Source organism: Pipistrellus kuhlii, unplaced genomic scaffold (genome assembly GCF_014108245.1).
Source record: "Pipistrellus kuhlii isolate mPipKuh1 unplaced genomic scaffold, mPipKuh1.p scaffold_m20_p_3, whole genome shotgun sequence".
In the NCBI taxonomy this organism is placed as follows: Eukaryota; Metazoa; Chordata; class Mammalia; order Chiroptera; family Vespertilionidae; genus Pipistrellus; species Pipistrellus kuhlii.
In genome coordinates, this window is record NW_023425529.1 from 177,066,696 (window position 1) to 177,092,022 (window position 25,327).

Here is a 25,327-nt window from a genome sequence, read left to right on the forward strand (position 1 = left end):
AAGAAAAGAATACCGACCAAAAAAAATGGACACGTAGAATTAAAAATTATAAATTTTACAAACAATGATAAAGATTACAAAAAATAGCAGAAACCGGTTTGGCTCAGTGGATAGAGCATTGGCCTTCGGACCTAAAGGTCCCGGGTTCGATTCCAGTCAAGGGCATGTACCTTGGTTACCGGTACATCCCCAGTGGGGGGTGTGCAAGAGGCAGCTGATCGATGTTTCTCTCTCATCTCATCGATATTTCTAACTCTCTATCCCTCCCCTTTCCTTCCTCTCTGTAAAAAATCAATGAAATGTTTAAAAAAAAAAGATTACAAAAAATATATACCATCCCTCTTGGGGCGCAACATATATTTCAATGACATATGCATACGTCCTACCCGTTCCTGATATTGTTTATGTTTGACGTATTTATAGGTCCCACTCGGTTAACAGGTTAAAAATTGAACAGTTTTCTACATGGACTTTTTAGAAAATTGTGCTCATCACAAAACCAAAGCACAAATGGGTAATGAGATTCAAAGTGTTGTACAATTTTAATCTATCTGTTTTACTCCAATTAGCACACTGTGTGTGTGGAAAATGGGGCTGACTTCCAGACTCTCTATGGATCAATGTTGAAGTTCTTTCTCAGCCGTTGCCTCAAGCCCAGACCTCTACTATCAAAGCTTGTTTATTACAGAGGTGCACAGAAAAAACAAAAAAACAAGAAACTATAAACTTACATGCCATGCTTCTACTCCCTTTTTCCCCTTTCTGGCCTTTTTGTCCAGGATTTCCTTGGGGGGAAATAGAAAAAGAAAACAAACAAAAAAAAAACGCTTTTTAAAATACTGACAATTCACGATGCTTACTTTAAATGGAGACAGAACATCACAGAGTAATCTAGAATATCACTTTATAACAACCTGCAGAATTTTAATATAATGCTATTGTTGATGATGATAATTATTATATCATTATATTATTCTAGAAGCCCTATTACAAACCTGGCACTGTTCTGGGTAGATCCTTTACACACATTATCTTAAATAATGTACAAGAGCATTAAATATCCATTTTCCTACAAGAAGGCAAAACTAAGGTGTTAATCAACTGGGTTTGGACTTATTCATCTTCTTGTAAAATAAATATTCCTGTTTCTTTTTAAAAAATATATATATTTTTACTAGAGGCCCAATGCACAAAATTCATGCATGGGTAGGGCCCCTAGGCCTGGCAGGCAATTAGGGCCGATCTGTGGGGCAGCTGGTGGGGTGATCGGGGTTGGCACTGGCACACTCATTGGCCATTGCCACCTCGATACCCCCTCTGCTGCAGTTCCTCCCTCTGCAGGGCGACCAGCAGGGCAATGCGGGGGTTTGGGGGACTGTAGAAGGGGCTGCTGGCATCCTTCTTGGCTGGCCTGGGGCCTGCAGGCTGGGGGCAGCTCCTGTGTTGAGCCTCTGCCCCCTGGTGGTCACTATACATCATAGTGACTGGTCATTCCATTGGTCATTCTGCCATTTGGTAGATTTGCATATTAGGCTTTTATTATGTAGGATTGATTTCAGAGAGGAAGAAAGAGGTAGAGAGAGACAGAAACATCACTGATGAGAGAAATCATGGATCAGCTGCCTCCTGCACACCCCCTATTGGGAATCGAGTCTGTAACCCCGGGCACACACGTGCACTGACTGGGAATCAAACCGTGACCTCCTGGTTCATAGATCCACACTCAGTCATTGAGCCACGCTGGCTGATCATTATTCATCTTAGTTGTTCTCTTGACTTTGCCTTCCTCCCTACCCCAGGAATCCTGGTGACTTCCACCTCAATCTAAGCTGTGTTGTTCTATTCCCATTACCATTTTATCTGTCTTCTTTTCCATCTCCTTAGAGTGGTGCATCCCAAAGACTGGGCTGTGAACGAATTTCTGGGCATGCAATCCATGACCTACTGAATCAGAAATGCTGGGTATCAAACCCAGCAGGCTGTTTTAACAGCCCCTACAGATGATCAAATTCCATGCAATTTTCAGGTCTGCGCTAACACTAACATGTTTTGCTGCACAGAATCAATCATTCTCTACTCTCTGCTCCCATAGCATTTTGTCCTGCTTCCTACAGGCTTATGACTTAGCATACTGCATCAGAGCTAACTGCTTCTGCATTTCTCTATGGCCATTGACAGAAGTGACTATGCTATATTTATCTTACCATGATTTTCCAAGGACAGTAAATGACCAGCTATTTGAGATACATAGCAGGCTAATACACCATTTTCATTTTAAACTTAGAATACAGATGAAACAGGAACTTTTAGGGGTAAAAAAAGACAGGCTTTGGGAAATTTTAGAAATTAAAGGAAGAGAAACACAGGGCTGCAGAGCACCAGAAGGTATATTTCCATAGAATAGGGGAGCTGAAAAGCTGCAACAGGTACATTTCCATAGAATGAGGGAGCAGGAAATAGCAGAAGATCTATATTTACAAAATAAAGGGAAGGAAGCCCTTCATCCAGAAGGAGAAGAAGAAACCTGAAAGGGAACAGGAAAACAATAAGGAAGGAGGCGGGGAGAGAACCTCATATGTACCCTGTGAGTTTGACCTCTGAGCTCAGAAGTTACTATAGTAACCAGGCCAAGGAAATAGTGACCAATCAGAGGGGATATCAAGGCACCAAGATCTGCAGCCTTTATTATAAGCCATTAGGAAAAGGAACTCAGCAGGACTCTTTCCCCCTCCCCAGGTGGGAGTCTGTGCTGTGAGAATCTTTCCCTTTCCCCACGAGGAAATCTGTTCTTCAGTAAATTCCCACCTTTGCTATATACCACCTTCCTTCCACCCATGGTTTTCATTCTTTGATTCCCACAGAAAAAGAACCAGGAACCATTCTGCCCAGGCGGAATACTGCGTGGTGTTCCAGTCCAAAAATTCCGTTTCACTGATACAATATGTTTTCTCACTTCACAGAATTATTTTGAATTGTCTTGGAATCTATAAATAGCTTTGAAATTTTTTCAAATTTAAATTTAAAAATTTTTTTCTATTGAACCCCAATTGTCATATAGGAAATTCACAATTCCTGAGTGATGCAGATAATTTCCAACAAATGAACAAATGAACAAACACTTCTTCCTAGGATGACAAAAAGGCCTGATTAAAGCTGGATGGTTTGAGAGGTGGTTGGTACCTAAATAGACCACTCAGTTCAGGCACTCAGGTCTCTGGGGAAGACAGTGTGGGTTGCTTATTTGTGGCCTGCTGATTTTCCTCTAAGCCTCATGCTAGTGCCAGTCCATAAACATTGACAGTGACAAAAATACCTCAGTGTACCTATTAGAATTGCTGAAATCCAAAACACTAACAACACCAAATGCCTGAGGATCCGGAGTGATAGGAATTCTCATTGACTTGACAGGAATGCAAAATGGTATGGTCTCTTTGGAAGGACTGTTTGGCAGTTTTTACAAAGCTAAACACAAGTTTACCATGCAATCAGGCAACTGCACTTCTAGGTTCACACAAAAATGTGCACATGTATGCTTAACGCATCTTTTTTCCTGATTGCCAAGATTGGGGAGAAAGTAAGATGTCCTTCAATAGTTGAATGGATAAATAAACTATAGTACATGCATACACTAGGATATACTGAGCGTTAAAAAGAGCTATTAGGCAACAAAAAAAAGATATGCAGAACTTCAAATGCATTCACTTAAATTGCTAAGTGAAATAAGCCACTCTGAAAAGATTACATATAGTTTGACTCCAATTATGTGACATTCTGGAAAAGGTAAAAGTATGGCGGTAGCAAAAGGATCAGTGGTTCAGGAGGAACTGGGTGAAGATGAGTAGGTGGAATAGTGGATGGTTAGGACAGTAAATCTTCTCTGTATATTATAATGGTGGATACATGCCATTATTCATTTGTCTAAACCCATAGGATGAACATCACCAAGAGTGAATCCTAATGTAGCCTATAACTTTAATTAGTAATAATGTATCAATATTGGTTTACCATTTATAACAAATGCACCACTCTAAGGCTAGTTATGAATAATAGTGGTAACCGGCCCGGTCAGTTTTTGAGCTTTGACCTATGAACCAGGAGGTCACAGTTAGATTCCCAGTAAGGACACATGCCCAGGTTGCGGGATAAATCCCCAGTAGCGGGTGTGCAGGAGGCAGCCCATCAATGATTCTCTCATCAGTGATATTTTTATTTCTACTTCCCCCTTTCCTTCCTCTCTGAAATCAACAAAATATATATTTAAAAAATAAAAATAATAATGGTAACTATTCGTGGATAGGTGGTATGTGGAAAGTATATATTTTCTGTACAACTTTTCTATAAACCTAAAACTACTATAAAAACACACTAGTTTTTAAATAATAAAGATCATATTCTTTTGGTCATAATTTAAATTGGGAAAAAATAAACGTGCTCAAGTCTAAATGTCTGTGCAAAGTTAATAATTCAAGCTTAAGCTACTGGGTAGTGTCAGGACTAGAAATAATATCATCATGTATGTAAATCTTAAAGGATATGAATAAGGTTGATTATTAAGTAGTACTATATAACAGCAGGCAGTTTATCTTGCATAGGATAGAATTTCAGGTTCATCTGTATTTTGCTAACTATACCTTAAGAGGGTTTGGCTGGTTTTGGTTAAAGCAATATTTGTACTTTGCTTGTTTGTCTTTGCCAGTCTTTCCACTCTCTTTGTTCTAAAATAGATACCATTCTTCATGGTGATTTATGGTTGTGTGGAGTTTATAAATCCTCTGTTGTTGTTGTTTTTTAATTATTTCCCTTCGGGACATAGGAATTTTCCTCAGGACAATAATAACCAGTTTCAAAATGTTTCAGACCACTAAATGTATTGCATTTGAGTGCTACCATTCATACTGTGATGGCCATTGCTACATAAGAAGCTGAAAAAATAGCTATGATCCAGCATTTATTTTACATATTCTATGAAGAAAATACAATTATCATAATACCTTGCCTCCCAGTCTTCCCTGCTGGTCCTATGAATCCTCGATTTCCAGGAAAGCCAATTGGTCCCCGATCACCTTTAGGACCTGGAGGACCTGCATGGTTAATGAATAAAAAGAAAATGAGTATAATGAAACAATATAGTGTCGTTAATGAATATGATATAGGTAAATCTCCAAAGAATAGAATATTTCCTAAAATTCCATATACTATATCTAAACAGTAAGTAGAAACATCCATTTTACATCAGTAGGTAGTAACATTAGTGTACTTAGTACATTGTAGGTTTTCAATAAATAGCATTGTTATTACAAATAAAAACATATCAGGGGGAAAAAGTCTTGGTGTTTTAACCAAAGGGCTTATGTTATCTAATCAGGAATCTTCAAATGGCAGGATTTGCTGTAACTATAATGATAACTTTTTTAAAATTTTATTTTATTATTTTTTTAAAATATATTTTATTGATTTATTTGAGTGCCACCATCTTGTGGCTGTGAAAGCCACAATCTTTGTTATGGTGTGATGGCCAATTTGCATATTCCCTCTTTATTAGACAGGATAGTTATTACCCTGTTTTCCTGAAAATAAGACAGTGTCTTATATTAATTTTTTCTCCCAAAGTTGCACTAGGTCTTATTTTCGGAGGATGTCTTATTTTCGGGGAAACACAGTATTTCACCTGCCTTTTGTGAAGGCTGCTAAATTTAGTTTTATTTAATGTATGTACATATTATAGTTAGCAGTGCCATTTTTTTAAATTCATTGGCACAACGTGTATATTTTAGCAAGCACTATGCTAAGGACACCTGAGGCGGGGCCTCCCTAGGTCAGCCTGGCAGTAGGATTGGCTAGAATAAAAACATGCCTGGAGATAAAGTCTGATACAATAAGGTTCCTGGACTCCAACCTCTGACATAAGGATAGTGTTCCTTTCTCCTCCAGAGGCATAATCCATGGTGGAAAATACAGACCACATAAGAAAAATTAACAGCCTTAGGGGATGAGAATTTTACAGCCAAGGAGTCTTTGGTACCCTCTCAAGGCATCTTATAAAGGTCGTACCTCCTGTGCATGCAGGTCAGGCAGCCCTGTGATCCCACAATGGAAAGAAACGGTCCATTGAATGGCTACCAAGAGGTTTCTGTAGGAACTAGGAGGTGTTCTTCCAGGCATTCCCGACATGATGAAATTTCCCCCAAAGTGGCCCCCCAAAATCTCATGTGAGATCAGGAATCCTTGGTTATGAAATTCATCACTGTTATATAACTACTCATCATCCTGTATGATCTGTGAGGGCAGAAACTGTATTTCTGTGCACGGGATCCACAGAGGCTTATAAAGCACCAGCACAGAGAAAGAACAGAATCTCGAGTAAAAGGCAATAATTTCCCTGGCATAACTCCAAGGAAATGACACTCTGAAATAAATTTCTATCGTATTATTTTGAGGTAAAGCATATTTTAGCATAATATCCACGCTGTACATAAGTAAAATTGTGATGGTATTATTTAAGACCACTAGCATAACCAGTGAAGTTTCTCAGATTTTCATATTGTTGGTGTGAGTCTAAGTGACTTTGACTTTGTCAAGCTGAGTTTAGGGGGTTTAATCAGATGTACAGGTGGAATTTTAATAAACTTGCTCAAATCAGGAAGTAGAATTATCCTGACAGTCCATTACCGTATTTTTCGGACCATAAGACGCACCAGTTTTTAGAGAAGGGAAATGAAGAAAAAAAGATTCTGAAACAAATAGTGTCCTAAAATATTTTATGTGCATTAAAACCCAACATCACAGTCATAAACACATGTAATCAACCCTGTAAAGTAAACAGCAGCATTTAGAACCATTTTAGAGCCGGGCAAGCACACAGAGACCACACAGAGCCGGGCAAGTAAAAAAACTTTTTTTTTTAAGTATATGTGTAGGCTATATTTGGACCATAAGACGCAGGGACTTTCCCCCCCCCACTTCTGGGGGGAAAAAAGTGCGTCTTATGGTCCGAAAAATACGGTATATATTCTTAACTTCTTTATTCCAGTACCAAGTATGGCCTATTTAGGCAATTTGGCAGAGGACAAAACAGAACACAGCAATTAAGGAAGGAGGCATTCATTAAGAGAGATGCCTGATGACATGGGTACTTCTGCTACAGTCTACTGAACCAAGTGGACTGAACCTAACCTCCTCAAAGAGTCCACCCCCACAAATGAAATCTTTCTGGTATGAGGGCCTGGATAATGCCTGTTTGTGTAAATGAGCAGTACTGACAGCGCTAGACTAAGCCTCACTCCATGAATCAAAGCAGCTTTACCCTGGCATCTGTTTATGGTGTTAACGAGAGCTAAGGCTTGTAAATCCTTCTTTCGTGTTTCATGCATCCATACTTCAGAAAGAGCTGCAGAAGATGCTCCCAGATGAGGCTTTCTCCGCTTTTATGTCTGAATTATAAAGCTGTGACAACCATGCTCTGTGAGAGAGGAGCAGACAGGCCTCCGACCATAGCAGCTCTGGCAGCTGACTGACTACTACTGGTTACTTCACCTGCTTATGCCATTAATGCACCATTATTAAGATCTGCTTAATGCTAGTCAAGTAGAAAGACTTTTATGAATAAAAGATCTTACCTGACAGTACTTTCCAAAGCACACAAACAACCCATTAGATATATAATAGATTTTTTTCTTTAAAATGATTTTTTAAACTTTTCCCACATAAATGTCATATAGTGGCTTTTTAAACACAATGACGGTCAGGCAGGTGTAAAATCCATGCTTTTCATTTTTAAAAATTATTTTTCTGATGTCACCTGGGGTGGTCAATACATTGATTGCGGGGGGAAAAAGAGAGTCTTTCATATACTCAGAAGACAGAAAAATAAGATGAAATACATGATACTTAGACACTTTTGTCTGCACAAACCACCTTGTTATAATTAGACCATGCAATATACTCCCCACTTTCAAAAAGCATGTGGGTAATTGATTTCTAGCCAAGAATAACATGAAAATCATGTTATTGTTTCTGTCTTCTTTATTTTCTTGCGAGCAAAGAAAGTTTATGCTCTTTCGCCTTTTCTGTCTTCTACGATCTTCTTTCAAAATATTGCTTTCAAGATTACAACATAGACAGAGAAGAATCATTTGAAACAGTTTTGCTCTAACTAAAATACAGAGAATGTCTGAAAGCACAGAAAAAAAATCACCTGCATTCTAGTCAGTATTTACATTTGGATTCCGTAGGTTTATGCAGATGCATTCCACTTAAGGGCCATACAAGGAATATAAGCGAACTTGCTTTTGACTGCTATTAATGAATATTTTTGTATCCTAAAAACCAGGTAACTTGCAAATATATTCAAAGTGAAGATGATTTTACTGTTCTCCTTCACAGTGAGCTAAAGCTAGATCACTGCCTTATACTGTCTTCAGCCCGTGGTAGAGAGAGCCTCCTACATTTCTGAGGTTTATGAACCACTCTATGTGGCTGCTCTGGCTAAAGCGTTTAACTTTCTTCCAAATCAGTGTTTGCCATTCAGTACATGATAGTGATTAGGCGGCTGGAACAGGTGATGTGCCCTTCAATGTATAGACACACTGCGCACATACATGGACATGTATATGACCAAGAGGTTTCTGTTATCATACCCACTGGACCTGGCATGCCTGGGTGGCCAGGTTGTCCAACAAAGCCTGTATCTCCTTTTTCACCTGGGGGTCCGGGAGGCCCTTTAAAAAATAAATTATAATTACGGATTGCAGTTTTAAAACATAGGTAAAATGAACTTGTCATTTGTTAAGATAATTGTATAAGTAAATACAGAGTTTGTTATTTGTTACACAATAACGCAGAATAAGTAGGACTAAAGCGTACCCATATTGAGTCGTGCAATGCCCTATCCTGGTAAAAATGAGCCAGCCCTAAATTGGACGGCCTAATTATCTATAAATATTTATGAGTGCCTAGCACTTTTCCAGGTTCTCAGAAGCTGAGGGCAGAGAAGAGACAATGAGTCAATGATGGCACAACCCCATGTGGTATTGTGCACATGCTTGACATAGTTCACTGTATTGAGTTCCATATTGTGTAAGAAATGTATAAGGACTTATAACTCATGACAGATACCCTCAAGGGAAACAGAACCACACATACTAGACAAACTAAACAATGTTGAAAGTGACAAACTCCGGTATTTGATAGGTTCAGATCAGCATGGGTAGCAATATTTGAAAAGGCTTTATTGAGGGAGTGGGGTTTGCAGGATATTTTGAACACCAAGTAGAATGACATGAAAGAAAATTCTGAGTAAGTGGGAGAGATGTGGGGAATGGCAGGCAGGTGAAAATGAATAGTTTTTCAAGTAAAATATTACTTGAAAATATTACTGATAAACAGATCTATCTATCTATCTATCTAATTGGAGGGGTTGCAGGGAATATTAATGACTACTTGGCCTCATAATTTTCAAGATGTCCTTGAATACTGAGTAAGAGCAACACTAATACAGTCATTTGAATTTTCTGTGCCCAGTAAAAACAGATATAAGATATGTGTTGATCATTTCTTTAGAATGATGGTACTGAGCATGTCTTTAGAACCTAAAGGTATCCTACTAGTATTCTCTCTTCCATATAGAGTGCACAGGGCAAAAATATTATTCCCCATCTGTAAAGTGAAACACTTAGCAATTTTCTTTTCTGCTCTAAGAAGAAGAAACAAACCAGATGCATCATCCTATCCTGTATAATAAAAGGGTAATATGCAAATTGACCATAAAGGTGGACCGACTGGGAACGACTGGTTGCTATGATGCACACTGACCACCAGGAGGCAGACACTCAATGCAGGTGCTGCCCCCTGGTGGTCAGTGCACTTCCACAGGGGAAGCACCACTCAGCCAGAAGCCGGCTTATGGTTGGCCAGTGCAGCAGCTCCTTCCTTCACCGTAGCTTAAAGGATGTCCAATTAATGGCTTAGGCCCGGGGATTCTGGGATGCCAGAGGGATATCTAACTGCCAGCTTAGGCCTGATTCTCCACTCCCCACTCCCGGGAGCGGGCCTAAGCCAGCAGGTGGACAACCTCCAAGGAGTCCCAGACTGCAAGAGGGCACAGGCTGGACTGAGGGGGCCCTCCCCTGCTAAGCATGAGGAGATACCTCCCTCCCCCACACCACAAGTGCACGACTTTTCATGCACCGGGCCTCTAGTCTATATATATAAAAAGCTAAGTGACTTGACTGTCCATCTGCCCAACCAACTGGCCAGTACAGATGACATGCACTGGCAATTTAAAAATAAGCATTGACTTGTGCACGCACAATACATATAAAGCTCTCGCCAACTGCATGTGCGTATTTCAATCCGTCATTGTCAATCATGAATTTGGTTGACACTCTATTATAAAGGGTGAATAGTGATATTAAAATATTTCTTCTAGCCCTAACCGGTTTGGCTGAGTGGATAGAGCATTGGCCTGCGGACTGAAAGGTCCCAGGTTCGATTCTGGTCAAGGGCATATACCTTGGCTGCAGGCAAATCTCCAGTAGGATGTTTGTGGGAGTCAGCTGGTCAATGTTTCTCTCTCATTGATGTTTTTAATTCTTTATCCCTCTCCCTTCCTCTCTGTAAAAAAATCAATAAAATATACATTTAAAAAATATTTCTTCTAATTAATTTTCTTTCAATGTGCATGAATCCTTGCACCAAGCCACTAGTAGAATGTTTTAAAAGAGGCATTTTCAACTGCTATGGTTTGGCCACATACAAAGCCCAAGGACAATACACAACTACAGTTAGCATCATTGGTTAGAGTAGTTTGTTTACAAATTCTAATTACGTTTAGAGATGTAACAATGGAAGAATTCTGAGAGGTGGCCACATAAATAGGTAAAGATTATTTCATGAGTAAGTATATTCATCCATTTCCTTTGTTTCTTTTGAAGTCCTTGTTTTTGCTTCTCTCTATTTTTCTGATCTGTTCCATTTTTTTAAGGTATAACTTGTGTTTTGGAACCTTCCTTTCCTGCTTACTCAGTTTTCATATATCATTGTTCTTCTCAATTGTACATTGTCCTTTTTTTTCATATGCAACATTGAACAGTATTGTTTTATTTTATTTTCATTACAAAAGCAACTCTATTCTAGAAAATATAAAAGCCTAGAAAAGACATGACAGAAAAATATAATTTATAATTCTATCATCTTAAGACAACAGCACTGTACATTTTTCTTGTATTTGTGTATATGTTGTCCATTTTTGCACATTTTTTCACATAATCATCATGCAAACTACATACTACTGCGCATTAAATAATTAACTAGCAAATTCTCCTAAGCCATAGCTTATTGTTGGAAACATATATTTAGATGTCCCACAAGAAATATGGTCCTACTAGTATATCAGTGGGGATCTGTATGCATGTCCTAATCTATGTGAAATGCAGTTCTTCCCAACAAAGGAAGTTTAATTTCCCACCATGCACACAGCAGCAGGCCATTCTCCACACCGTGATGATGGAGGGGCAAGCGGAACAAAAAGATTCAATTTGCATCCTGAGTTTCTCTGATCAAATGAAAGGAAGAAATCCATGGTACCCAAGGATGGTGCTGTTTTTTTAAAAAAAGTGGACAAGCAAAAACTTTGATTTAATCACTCAGCCTCTCTAAAGCAGAGAAAATTAGAATGTGTGAGACAAGAAACGAAGGGCACACAGACTAGATCTAGGCTCTTAGCCTCTGAAATAAAAAGTTTTTACCATTTCTGTGGTATGTAAGAAATGAACTTCATAATCACTAATTATCCTTTCAGTTATTTTGCATGTAACTATGTATAATAAACCACATACAGCTCTAAGGTTGGAGCATTAGTTCAATCATAAGGAACATTATGCTAAGTGAAATAAGCCAAGCACAAATTCCATATGATTTAACTAACAAGCAAAATAGAGACAGACTCATAGACAGAAAGCAGGCTGACAGCTTAGTAAGGAAGATGGGGGTTGAGAGGTGGAAAGATTGAGCAGAAGAGAAAATTAAGAGAAAGAACTCATGGACACAGATAACAGTGCAGTGTTACACTGGGGGAAGGAGGATGTGGGTGAAGGTAAATGAGGGGATGGGGGATATATGGTGATGGAAAAAAATATATATATATACACTTAAATAAATAAGTATATCAGAAAAAACATGTTATTTTATTATATTCTGAGTTAAAAATCCCCTTCTTTCTGTTTTAATGTAATAATAATGATACTAATTGGCAGTTACAAAATAGTTGTGAATATGTAAAGTACAGCAGAGGGACTACAGTCAGTAACATTGTAATACCTGTGTACAGTGTCAGGTGAGTAGTAGAAGACTAATCAGGGGATCACTTCATAAGTTACATAAAAGTCTAACCATTATCCTGTATACCTGAAACTAACATAACATTGATTGACAACTGTAACTGAAAAATAAAAAATAATTTAAACAGTAAGTAAATAAAGGCATTTCTTTAAACAACAAAGACAATAATAATCACCTGATACCAGGTATCTGAATCTCAAAGTAAGGAAATCAGGTTAATGTTTCCCTTAAGGAGTTTTAACTATGTATGTTAGATGCTACTTCTTTGTTCTTATTTTTCTTTTTTTTCCTTTTAATATTTTTTATTGATTTTTCACAGAGAGGAAGAGAGAGGGATAGAGTTAGAAACATCGATGAGAGAGAATCATCGATCAGCTGCCTCTTGCACACCCCCTACTGAGGATGTGCCCACAACCAAGGTACATGCCCTTGCCCTGAATCAAAGCTGGGACCTTTCAGTCCGCAGGCCGACGCTCTATCCACTGAGCCAAACCGGTTCTGGCTGTTCTTATTTTTCATATAACATTAATGTCAGTCACTATATTATATTTTATTTTTAGCCATTGTTATATCTCTTCTATTGCTATGAAGAAAATGTGAGTAATATTTAAATAAATGTTTTGTGTCTTAAATAGTTTGAGCATATAAAAGTACACAGATCATAAACCACTTTTCTCTTAGCTTCTTGCATAGAACTTTTGAACACATAATGCTATCATGCTATTTTCCAAAACTGCTTTCCTTTCCATCTCTAGTAGTTCACATGCCCTTCATCTCTCAGCTGATGATTCTAGATATTTTGTAATCTGGTCTGAAAGTATTTTGTATATTTCACCCTCATATTTCCTTCAGTCAGCTTAAAAATTGTGTATCTCTTTATCTATCTATCTATCTATCTATCTATCTATCTATCTATATATATCTTGTCTATCTCTCCAACTCAACTATAAAGAAACGTAGCAATCTACTCTGCCATGTTATGGAGGGAAAAAAGGATGAAGATCTTCAAATTAGGAGACTTAGAGTCTATCATAGTCACCTTCTTTGTTCTGAGTTACTATTTAGCCTCTCAAAATTCTGTTCCATAATTACAACAATATCACCTATGTGCATAAGTAAATGGAAATAATGCTAAATGTCAACTCCCTTGCTAGCATATGTCAAAAAAATGAGATTGGTATAGGTCAAAATATATTATTTGCCCTGGTTCAAAAAGCTGTAAGCATTCACATTATTTTTTTTTCATTATATACCTCCTAACTGCAAAGTTACAGGAATAATTATTAAATGCTATAGCAAAAATGTTTCGTGAACAATTTCCCTTATAGAACACATATTAAAAAATCCACTATTTAGCTCCTTCTCTATATATATATATTTTTTTTTTTTTAAAAGGAAAACAGATTTCTACATAAGTCCAAGAAATGTACTGATTTAGGACACTCAGTAATCATAAATATTATAGATCAACATTATGCAGTTTACTGACAGAGCAATCCCAGTCATACCATTATTTTAAATCTTCAGATGGTAATATAGCACTAATATCTGCAGAAATTTCCAGTTATGTTTCATGTCCTAATTATTATGATAATAAATTATTTGTTCTCAATCTTGCCTCATATTGAGTTCAAATCTTAATAGGGTCTAACTACATACACCTGTCCCCTTGTTTTGTATTCTCCCAGTGTTCATATTCACTGACTTAGATATATTTAATCTGGAAAAGTCTTAAAGATTCCTTAGTCAAACATACTTATAGAGGGTCAGAGAGAGTGAGTTATTCAAGACCTTAAAGCTAATTGGGTAAAACCAGAGCTGGAACCCTTCTTTCCTGACATCCTGGGATAGAGTATTCCAAATTTAATCGACTTCATTTTTGACATCTGTTCTTCCATTATTCCTGAGATTAGTTTTTCCTTTATTGTGGCTAAAGACATGTCAATCTATTTTTAAATTCCAATAATTAATTGCACACAAATCTCCAAATTTAAATACAATCAATTGCTTATTCTTCTTCCTTACCATGAAATATATTTATTTGGTGCTTTTAGATGTTGGAATAATGCATTAAAATTTTCCTAAGTGAACATTATGTTAATTTTTTTCACAACAGAGACATATTTTATTTCTCTTAGCTTCCTGCCTCAGTGTTCACCAACTTTAAGTCATGCTGTCCCCTACTCTCTACCAAACTCTGTTTACCATTTTAATAATTTAGTCCTTTACACTTTACTTACTATAATTAGCTGAGAAATGTATTAAAACATCTTTACTTAATTTATCTTTATAGTTATTTAACCATTGTTAATATAAAGAAAAGGACAGAAAGTAATGATATGATCCTACAAACCACAAATGATAAAGAACTCATTAATTTATACTATATATATATATATATATATATATATATATATATATATGGGTTGTAGTTTTAAAATTTGTATTTATAAATGTATTTTGTGGTAAGATGCTATAAATAATGTGGAAATAGTCCTTCATTTTAAGGAACTTACTGTTTCCAAGAAGACCTAACATTTCACTGTTAGGTAATATGAGATTCTTTCATATATGACAACTAGTATCCTTACACATGAATCCGGGCACCAGGAGCTCTCAGCCACCCTCCAGTAGGTCTCTGCCCACTGCCCCGCCCTCCTGTAGTCCCCTAGGCCCCGTCATAGCTTGCTGCCTTGTCCTCCTGTAGCTCCCTCTGCTCCCCACTCCCCTCATCACTTCTGCCCTTCCTCCTCCTGTAGCTGTCCACTGCCAGCTTGTAGCTTGCTGCCCTACCCCCCTGCTGATCCGTGATCTGGTCCTTACATGGTCAGTTGTTATACTTCGTGGCAAAACAACCATTTGCGTATTACATCTTTGTTATATTGGATCATATTAAGAATACGCCTGTGAAAAAAATGCTTATTGCTCAATATTAAGCAAAATATAAACGTCAGCAATAGTATTACTATGGTGGAACTAGAGAAGGCTTCATGTAAGAGCTCAGATATTAGGTGGACATTGAATGGTAGATATTTTCAGATACTAACAGAAGAAGAAAAATATTATTTCAAGTGAAGTAAAAGACCCAAGGAAGGATGTATGAAAGTATTGGGTATGTTATAATTACAGTAAAAGCAATTGAAATATTTGGGATCAAAAAGATAAAAGGAGAGCATGAGACATTAAAAAAATAGTTAAGAAACACATTACAGAATACCATAAATGCCAAAAAGAGACATATGTCTAATGAGGAGGAAGTGAAAGGCTTTTTTGTAATCTAGGTTCCCTTCAAGAACACTGCATTCTAACAAGAATGTAGAAAGGATTATAGTGTGAAAGATTGAGGCAGGAAATAATTGGGAGACTATTTCAATTGTCTGGGAGAGCAGTAATAAAAACAGTTTATACAAGCATATAAAAGGTAGAACATAAGAACTAATAGCCTTGGGAGAAAGAATAAAAAATAATTAAATATTATATCCTGGAAACTTGGAAGAATGCTATTGCCATTATAAAGTGTAACTTGACAAGATAGTACTAAAAATTAAAAGAAATAAAAGTACTATTTTCACTTATTCATTCAATACATATATAGTTGCTCACCTACTATATATCAGGTGCTCTAACATGTGCTAGAAAAGATAGTCAAGACAAGATTCAACTTCCTGGAGCTCACAATCTACTGAAAGATATATGATAAACAAATAGCAAATGAAAGTGGAAAACAATTTCATATAGCAATAAGTACTATGAGGAATTTAAAGTAAGTAAGAGATGGAGAGAAGAATGAGAATGAGGAAGGGAGAACTTATCTCTAAAAAGGTGATTTTGAGTGGAGGCAAGAAAAATGAGGTAAGGGAAGGACATTTCAAGACAGAGAGTCTATTGCTCATTCTAGATAGCAACAAGTGAAACTAGCACTTCCTCCTTATTAACTTACACTTTTTAAAAAATGCTTACATGAGAATATGTTTTTATTGGGGGGAGGGAGGGAGGGAGGGAGAGAGAGAAGAGAGAGAAAGAACCATGGATGTGAGAGAGAAACATTGATTGATTTCCTCCCACAAAGACTCTGACTGGGGACCAAATCTGCAACCTTTAAGTATGTGCCCTGATGAGAAATCCTTTTTGGTGTATGGAAGGACCCTCCAACCAACTGAGCCACTGGGCCAGGGCTTAACTCACACCTTTTAATGGCATTTTCATTCTTCCAGATTTCTAAGCTAGACAGAGGGAAAATTAGAAAATAAGGGCAGATAAGGAGATGAGTGCCAGACCAAGTAGAAATTAAGATTTTCTTACATGTCCAATAGGGAGATATTGGAGCATCTTAGCTTGAAAGAAGGAAGTTCTAACGATATTTTTAAACTAGAGGCCTGATGCACAAAATTCGTGCAAGAGTAGGCTGCCAGCACCAGGTTCCCTCTGGCATCTGGGTCCTGGGCTTCCCTCTGGCACCTGAGACTGGTGCTCCCCTCTGGCCACGGACAGTACCCAGGACCGGGGCTTCCCTCACAGCCCTGGCTTCATCCAGAAGGTCGTCCGGAAGGAGGTCTGATCTAATTAGCATATTACACTTTTATTATTATAGAAGACTAGAGGCCTGGTGCACAAAATTCATGCACTTGGGGTGGGGGGCCCTCGGCCCAGCCTGTGCTCTCAGGGAGCGGGGCCTAAGCCAGCAGGCGGATATCCCTAGCACTGCCCCGGAGGCAGGAGGCTCCTGCCACCACCATTGTGCTCACCAGTATTGAGCCCAGCTTCTAGCTGAGTGGTGCTGTTGGAGCGCACTGACCATCAGGGGGCAGCTCCTGCATTGAGTGCCTGCCCTCTGGTGGTCAGTGAGCATCATAGTGACTGGTCATTCCGTCATTTGGTCAATTTGCATATTAGCCTTTTATTATATAGGATATGTTTTTATTAATTTTAGAGAGAAAGGGAGAGAGATAGAGAGATAGAAATATCAAGGAGAGGAATACTGATCAGTTGCCCTCTATTGGGGATTGATCCAGCAACCTGGAATGTGCCCTGACCTGGAATCAAACCATGACTTCCAGGTACATGGGCCAACTCTCAAGCACTGAGCACCCCAGCCAGGATAATGACATTTTTTTTGATAGCACCCTTTTGCTCTAAATTATGTAGAATGAATTAAGAGTACAGTTAGGCCAAACAATTGGGAAACTGATGGAGTGCATCAAATTGGAGTATAGTTGCTTGAATTAGAATAGTAGCAGAGGAGATAGTAAAAACAAATTTTATTTGAAATATTGTGAGTTAACAGGACTTATAGATGGATTTGATGTAGGGAGTGAGAGGAAGATGTCAAAGATAATTTCCAAAATGTCTGAGAGAGACTGGAAAAGCAACAGATTTGGAGGTGGATAGAGTGGGATGCTCAAGAATCAATGATTTAGATTTGGATTTGTAAAGTTTAGGATCTTTATTTGAAATCTAAAGTGTAGTTGTCTAATTGTTAGAGAGAAATCTGATTAATTGAAAATTCTCTTTATCATCTATTTTAATGTAATAATTAAAGAATATATATGTGTTTCCTATAAGTAAGCTATACTACAGAGTAATAAAAAAAAAATCCCTGCAATCTAAGAAATAGGTATCTAATCTACATTCTACCAGACTCATTCATCTACTTCCATTTCAAAGATAAATACTTAAAAACATAATATGAACTTAGTATGTTTCATTAACCTGAATTTAAAAATAAGCTTTCTTATTGTATATGTATATATCTATAAATATACATTATTTACTTTCTCTGAATTGTGAGCATTGGAAGCAAAAATGTACTCTATATAGTCCTCTGGGACTTATTAAAAAGAGACGAACCTAAACAAAAAAATCCCAAAGGTTGAAAGTAAAAGGAAAAATACTAACAATTAATTAATTAGAAACTAGTGTAAAAATATTAATTTGCAAATTTACCTTGCTTTACAAACCAATGAAAAAGAAATGAACAAATTCACTTATTACGGAGAGTTCAAAGACTTTTCTAATTAATAATACAATAGGGTAAAATATAAGAAAGAATCTGGAAGTTTTGAAAAAGAGAATTAACAAGCTTGATTTATAGACAGATAGAGAACTTTGTGCCTTACAGAAAACTTGGGATAATGATTCATTAGAACTTATCTCTTACTATTTAAAGGATACCAGGATACTGTTACCTTACCAGGATCTAATATGATCTGAAGATTTCTCTCTAGATATTTGTAGTAAATGTATGCTCAAAAACTATTTTTAAAAAATATATATTTTATTGATTTTTCACAGAGAGGAAGGGAGAGGGATAGAGAGTTAGAAACATCTCTGGGGATGTGCCTGCAACCAAGGTACATGCCCTTGACCGGAACTGAACCTGGGACCTTTCGGTCCACAAGCTGACACTCTATCCACTGAGCCAAACCGATTTCTGCTGCTCAAAAACTATTTTAAGTCATAGGATTTTGGAGATCAAATCTCATGTGTATCATTACATTTTAATATATCATTTTCTGGAAGAAAGAGAAGTTATTTTACCTTGAATTAAAGTGATATTTTTCAGTGTCTGAGAATGTTCCCAATCTTTCAGTCTAAGATCATTAGTGATGTTGTTCAACAGTTTCACTTCTCCTTTGATTTCCTGTTCCAAAAGTGCTTGTTTTTCTTTCATAGACATAATTTCTGCTGATGCATTGTGCACTCGCTCCTCTAATTTAGTCCTTTCCTGTGAAGCATAAGCAAGCATCCACAATTTTTGTTACACCATTATTTATAAAATATGTAAGTTTAAGAAATCCTGGAAGCCAGGCTTTTAAAAAATACATATAATATTACAAGAATATTATGGAATAAGAATACAAAAATTAGAGAACCATTTTAAAAGATTCTTTGGTTTTAATCATTTCCTCTTTTGACTGAACAACTGAATATTCACACCCTCTGCCCTGCTCCCACCTAGTTGAATATATCTAAGGTATTCTAGTTCCAAATATACAGATGTCAAAACACAAACAACTTTAAAACACTTGTGATATGGTTTTTAATTTATCTCAAGTAAGGCTTTTTTATACTGTACTTATAGTAAAATTTAGTATTCCAATTCTGTGAATTTGACAGATTTGAAAATATAATTATTTTATATCAGTAACAAAGTTTAGTGCCATATTTCCCAGTGGAAATGAACATTCAGGATCGCTTTTCATATTCAATATAATCTCAACTAGCATATTAACAATATCTTATTTTTAATTTTTATTGCCTCTGTATTTGAGATTTCATTATTATTTTGATTTTAATGGCATTTAATACCTGCATGCATATATGCATATACTAGTATAGAGAGATTGTGAACAAGCGAGATAGTACTTGTTTGATCTGGGACATGCTTTAATTTTTTACTCAATAATATATTTAATTTTTTATTCAATAGTATATGTACCTATTATAATACTGAGAGGCTGACTTATATTTAATAATTTAGTAGAATTATACTGTATCTATTTTTCATAGTTTATTTGATTCCTATTAGAGTTTCAGCTGGACCTGAATAATAATGCTATAATGAACATCTTTAGAAAATTTTTTATTGATTTCAGAGAGGGAGAAGGAGAGAGAGATAAAAACATCAATGATGAAAAAGAATCATTGATCGGCTGCCTTCTGCATGACCCCTTCTGGGGATCAAGTCCACATCTTGGGCATGTGCCCTGACTGAGATTGGAACCATGACTTCCTGGTTCATAGGTCAACAGGTCAACGTTCAACCAGTGCACCACACTGGCTGGGCTGAACATCATTTTATATATATGTGTGTGTTTCTATAAGACAGCTTCCTGAAAGTGAATCTGATCCAAGTGTGTAAATATTAAAATTTTTGTTCAATACTCTCACCCTGTCATCCAAATACTTGATATCATTTAAAAATCTTATTAATTGTACATTAGTGCCTACTTTTTGCACCTAAATTCTTGGCATTATCAATATATTTCCCTTGGCAGAGTAAAAGTAGACACAATAAATTCTTAATACTTAATTTGCTTTTCAACTATGATAAAGTTAAATACCAAATCATAAATTTTTTTTATATTTTTCTTTATTACTTTTTCTTTCAAGTCTTTTCTTGGTTTTCTGTTGTGCATTGGCCTTTTCTCTTGCTGATCTTCCAAACCTTTTTTATCTATTTTGATAATGTTTTGCTTCTTTGTTTTACTTTTATCACAGAGTGGAGCAGTTTTGACATAGACCATGTAGTCCCAAAGCTAAATATTTATCTGACCCTTTAAAAAGAAACTTTTGCTGGCAATTGGTCTAGAATATATCCTGCTCTTTTGTCTTGTACATTTGATGCTATTATGATAATACATTCAAATTTTAATTTTTAAATTATAGTTAATTTACACATAAAAGTTACGTATACTTCCTAAGAGTGACAAAGTAACTATTTTAAACTAGGTTTGTTAGGTTATCCATGTGAAGGATGAGGATAAATGGGGGGTCTATTGTAAAATTTACAGAGTGCCCACCTCCCCAGATCTGCTAAGGTAATCTAAAAATCATAATTGGTTTAGGCAGCCACAAGAGCTACTCTACCAGGTTTTATTATACTAAAATACCTTGAGAGGCTATATCCAATGGAAAAATGTTTTCCTTTTTGCTGGGAATCTGGAAAAGAAACTAGGTTGAGACCTGGTAAGTTTCTGAATGGAATCTAGGTAGGTAGGATGATGTTCAATCAGGGTTTATAACGTTTGATCTCCTGCTCCAATGCGGAGATAGGAGCTAAATGAATTCAGTATCAGCATGTTGCCTTCCAATAGGAAAGTTCTTACCTCTTGTTGTTTAACTGCATTCTGTTGGACTTTGCCATTCAGTGTTTCAATACTGAGCTGCAAAGCAAGTAATGTGCTGTTCAGACTTATTAATGACTTGAAGATTTCGTCTATTTCATTTCCATGTTCCTGGACTGAGGAAGCCACGGTTCTCAGTTGGAGAAGAACATCATCAAATCTTTCATTAGTCATTGCACTGACATTTTGGAAATGCTCTGAATCTATGAGATTGGCTTGTGCATCTGAAATATAGTGGATTCTTTTCTCCATGCTGCTCAAGTTTCCTGTGACAACTTCTCGGAATTTTATATCCTCTTCACGGTCATTTCCTTTTCCCATCAGACTCTGAGATGAATCACTGGCATTCATTGAACCAACTGTGCAATTCTTCCTTTCCCATTTTAGGAGTTGAGCTATGTATTTAAGAAAATATAAGCAGAGTCATGGCCTGGCTCCTTAGATGCATACCAGTATATCATCCCATTCTAACATTCTGAATGCTATCCCAAATCAGGTATTTATTTTAAATAGACATGTATGAACCACAGTAGGTATATTGCTGAGAGGGTGACAGTCTCCTATTCCCAATTTACTTTAGAATTTATTCCAGGATTAAGCCATTCTTTTTGAATTGCTGCTTGTAAGGATCTCCTGGACCATTGCATTTGGCTTTCCCAGTAAGAGAGATTCACAGATTATAAAGTGCATTGAACCCTACTCCTTGGGTCTGTCATTAAGATAAAATAACTTCAGAGTATCTGAAGTTAGCATGTTGAATATACTAGTTCTTTTAAGATATATGATGATAATAACAATAAAGTTTGTAAAGTAGAAGTATTAGTGCTATTTACTAATAAATTAGTACTATTTACTAATAAGTTTATGAATAAATTGTTGGTTCATCTTCCTCATCTTATCATTAAGAATTGTCATTTTCAGTTTACACAGGCCTAATTTATAGTTGGTGGAACAAAAAATTGGGCAAATAATATTCTTACTTTAAAAGGTATTGTTTTTCTAAGCTTAGTCTTTATCTACTATGAAATATTTATTCATAGCAAAAATTTAGAGAAGATGAATAATAAGAAAAAACTATTTAACATTGATCTTCTTCCAAGTTAAATGCTAACATTTTGGTGTATATATATCAAATCTGACTCTCCGTTTTCACTATCATATTATTATTACAAAAGCAAGATTATATTTTTGGGACATGTAGAGCTGAGGATATGTACTTCCAAATGGACATATATTCTCTAAACAAGCTAATTATCCTTCTGAAATGACCTACAGCAATATAATATGCTTAGAATTTCAAGAAATGAAAAGCATAAACATTAACTTTGCAGATAAAATAATACATATTTATATAAAATAAAGAAAACATTAAATACCATTTTACCACTAACCAGTGATGGTTAAGATTTTCTTGTTTTTTCATATCTCTATATATTTTTCTCCATCATTTATACCTTTTATCTACATAAATATGTCCTTCATTTATATTTGTTTTATTATATAAATTTTTCCATATCTGACCATTATTAAGCAATAAAAAAATAACTTCACATAGTTTAAAAATATATCTGCATAATCAGTTGTACCTGATCTGTGAGTTTTCTGAGTAAAAATTATATAGCAATAGTATCATCTTTATAGGTTTGTGAGAATTAAATGAAATAACACATGAGAAAACATTTAGTTTTCACCCTTAGCTCAGGATACCTGTTTTCTAAATAAGACGTTGGTGTTTACACAGGATTAAATTGCCTGATTCTGGATTCTAGCTATACTTCTCATTATTAGTTGGGTTACTCTGGGCAAGTTACTTATCTTCTCCATGCTTAAGTCCTCACAAAGATCTAGAAATAGTAACTATCTCAACAGTAATACTAAGGATGAATGAGATAAGGCATATAGTATATGCACTTAAATCCCAATTTTTAGAAACACACATTATATCCTATTGTCCTAGTTACATTCTCTTTACAATTAAGCGAAATGTGACTACATTTTTATATGATCCACAACAAAGGCCATTTTAAGTGTGCATAATTTTATACTTCTTAATTTATCAACAAGTTGGACAAAAAAAGTATATTTCTTACTAAGATTTTATCCCATTTATTAAGTTAAGTGTGAGGAGTAATTTTTGGATTGACAGCCTCGTTTATGAATTCATCAATACTATGATTTATTTATTAAGCACCTACTAAGTATAAAACACTGGGAATAAGATAGACTGAAATTCAAAGTTGTCCCTTAAAATTTTCCTTTTACAGTGATTATTATTGTTGTTTTTTAATTAAGAATTCAGGTTCTAAATTAGAACTGGGTTAGCAATTCTTGCTCTCTCCTTTACAAATTGTGACCTTGGGCAAAATAAGGTGTCAATGCTTTCATTTCACTTTTATATAAATGGGGTATGAATAGTCAGTGTTCAAATAATTAAATGAGCTATTTTATGTGAGGTCTTTAGAATACATCCTGGCACATAATAAGCTTTTGGCAAGTTTCAGCTTTTTTGTTATTATTAATATTTTGGATTCAGTGCTTGTGACGCGCATCCATATGCACATCATTGATAATTAGGGGCAATTAATATTGTGTAATACAAAAGACTGGAGGAAGTTCCATATTGCAATGAGTACAGTAATCTCTTTTTATTAGGCATATGGATATAATTATTCAATCATGTAATTTTACTTATACTGGAAAAAATTTCTATATTATATAAGTAAAGCAACTCTTGTTCACAATATAAGAGAGACACTTGATTTAACAAAATGTCATATGACCAAAGTTTTTTTTTTATTTGACATCAAGTTCAACATGGATTGACAATAAAGGTTACATTTTATTAATATATTTAAAAACAAAACAGTTCTTATTTCCCTGAATTCTGAATGAGAACTAATTTGATCCCTACATTTTTTAGCAATGTTTAATTTTGTATCATAAATCTAGGTAAAGAACGCAAGAGTTCCTATTTTCAGATCTTTATTTATCTCACTATCATTGGAGAGATGGCATTTTTTTTTTACTTTTCTATTTCACACTTAAAGGAGACAAGATTTTAGGACTTGTGTTAAAGGCCTAGGGAGACTTATATTTGATTCCATGGATCACATTTACTCTTTTGTGTTGGTAATACCTTTTCCTACCAAAAACCTATATTATTATGAGCTAAAGAATATAAAATATTTCAGTGGCAATTTATATACATTGATACTGAGTTATATTTGATTGTGAAGAAATATTATGCTGTTCTATTAAGCCAGTGATCCAGTAGGTTCTTAAAGAAAAGATAGCATATAGAATAGATTTTAAAATTAAGGAATATCTTTTTATGAATATGACACTTTAAATTTAAGCAGAGTCTTTATGTACAACATTTTACTTCACTCACCAACTCTTATTTGCCAAAACAAAGTGATTACTATTATTTTAGTAGGGATATATTTGGTCTATAATTATAATTTTTTGGTATCAGTAGAGATATGTATTGCATTTTAGTTCTTTTTTTGGAATATATTCTGATCTACAACTTAATTAAAGTTGTAAATGGATGATCAATTGTTTATTATTCAAGAGTGATAGACATGGCAAGATTTCCCTATTTTTATGAATTTGGGTGCTAACATGAGCATATGATTTGAACATTTTAAACTTCTCATCAATCTTCATAGGTACTATTATAGTTTTAGTAAACAAAACCACTTCAGATAAATCATTGTCAACCCTAAATTAACTGTGTTGACTGGATAGTATTTTCTAATAGCCCAGAGATCCTGAACTTGCTGAGAACCCCGAGTTCTTTTCAGACTTCAGTCCACATTCTACACTGGCCTATTAGAAAGTAGTTGCACTCTTGGGTTGGCGCTACAGACCATGGTTGTATAAAGGCAATTAAATTAACCCAATCATAACTGGCAAATTGCTAATAATCCCAAACAATAAAGTATCTTTCTGTTATGTCTTTCCAACTACAGATAAGCATGTTTATAAACAGCATACAGATAACCTGAGTTCATCAGGAAGTTCATTTCATGAGAGATAACTAGGTTCTTTTATTTAGATGGTTGTGGTTGGTTTGAGTGAGTGACTGGTTTCGTTTCTTGTTGGTTTCGTTTCTTATTTTGTTTCTAATGGCCAAAATAGGA

General features: G+C 35.7%; 1 protein-coding gene across 3 annotated transcripts in view; it reads right to left on the minus strand.

Moving 5' to 3' along the window:
* The window catches only part of MSR1 (macrophage scavenger receptor 1), a 58,954-nt gene that overhangs the window by 22,768 nt on the left and 10,859 nt on the right, over positions 1 to 25,327 (minus strand). For all 3 annotated transcript variants that reach the window (XM_045588926.1, XM_036457785.2, XM_036457786.2), the window contains 5 exons: positions 21,165 to 21,577; positions 18,874 to 19,060; positions 8,637 to 8,717; positions 4,992 to 5,081; positions 732 to 785 (listed from right to left, as the gene is read on the minus strand). In XM_045588926.1, coding sequence (XP_045444882.1) covers positions 732 to 785; positions 4,992 to 5,081; positions 8,637 to 8,717; positions 18,874 to 19,060; positions 21,165 to 21,577 — 825 coding nt within the window. The remainder of the gene's footprint in view (positions 1 to 731; positions 786 to 4,991; positions 5,082 to 8,636; positions 8,718 to 18,873; positions 19,061 to 21,164; positions 21,578 to 25,327) is intronic.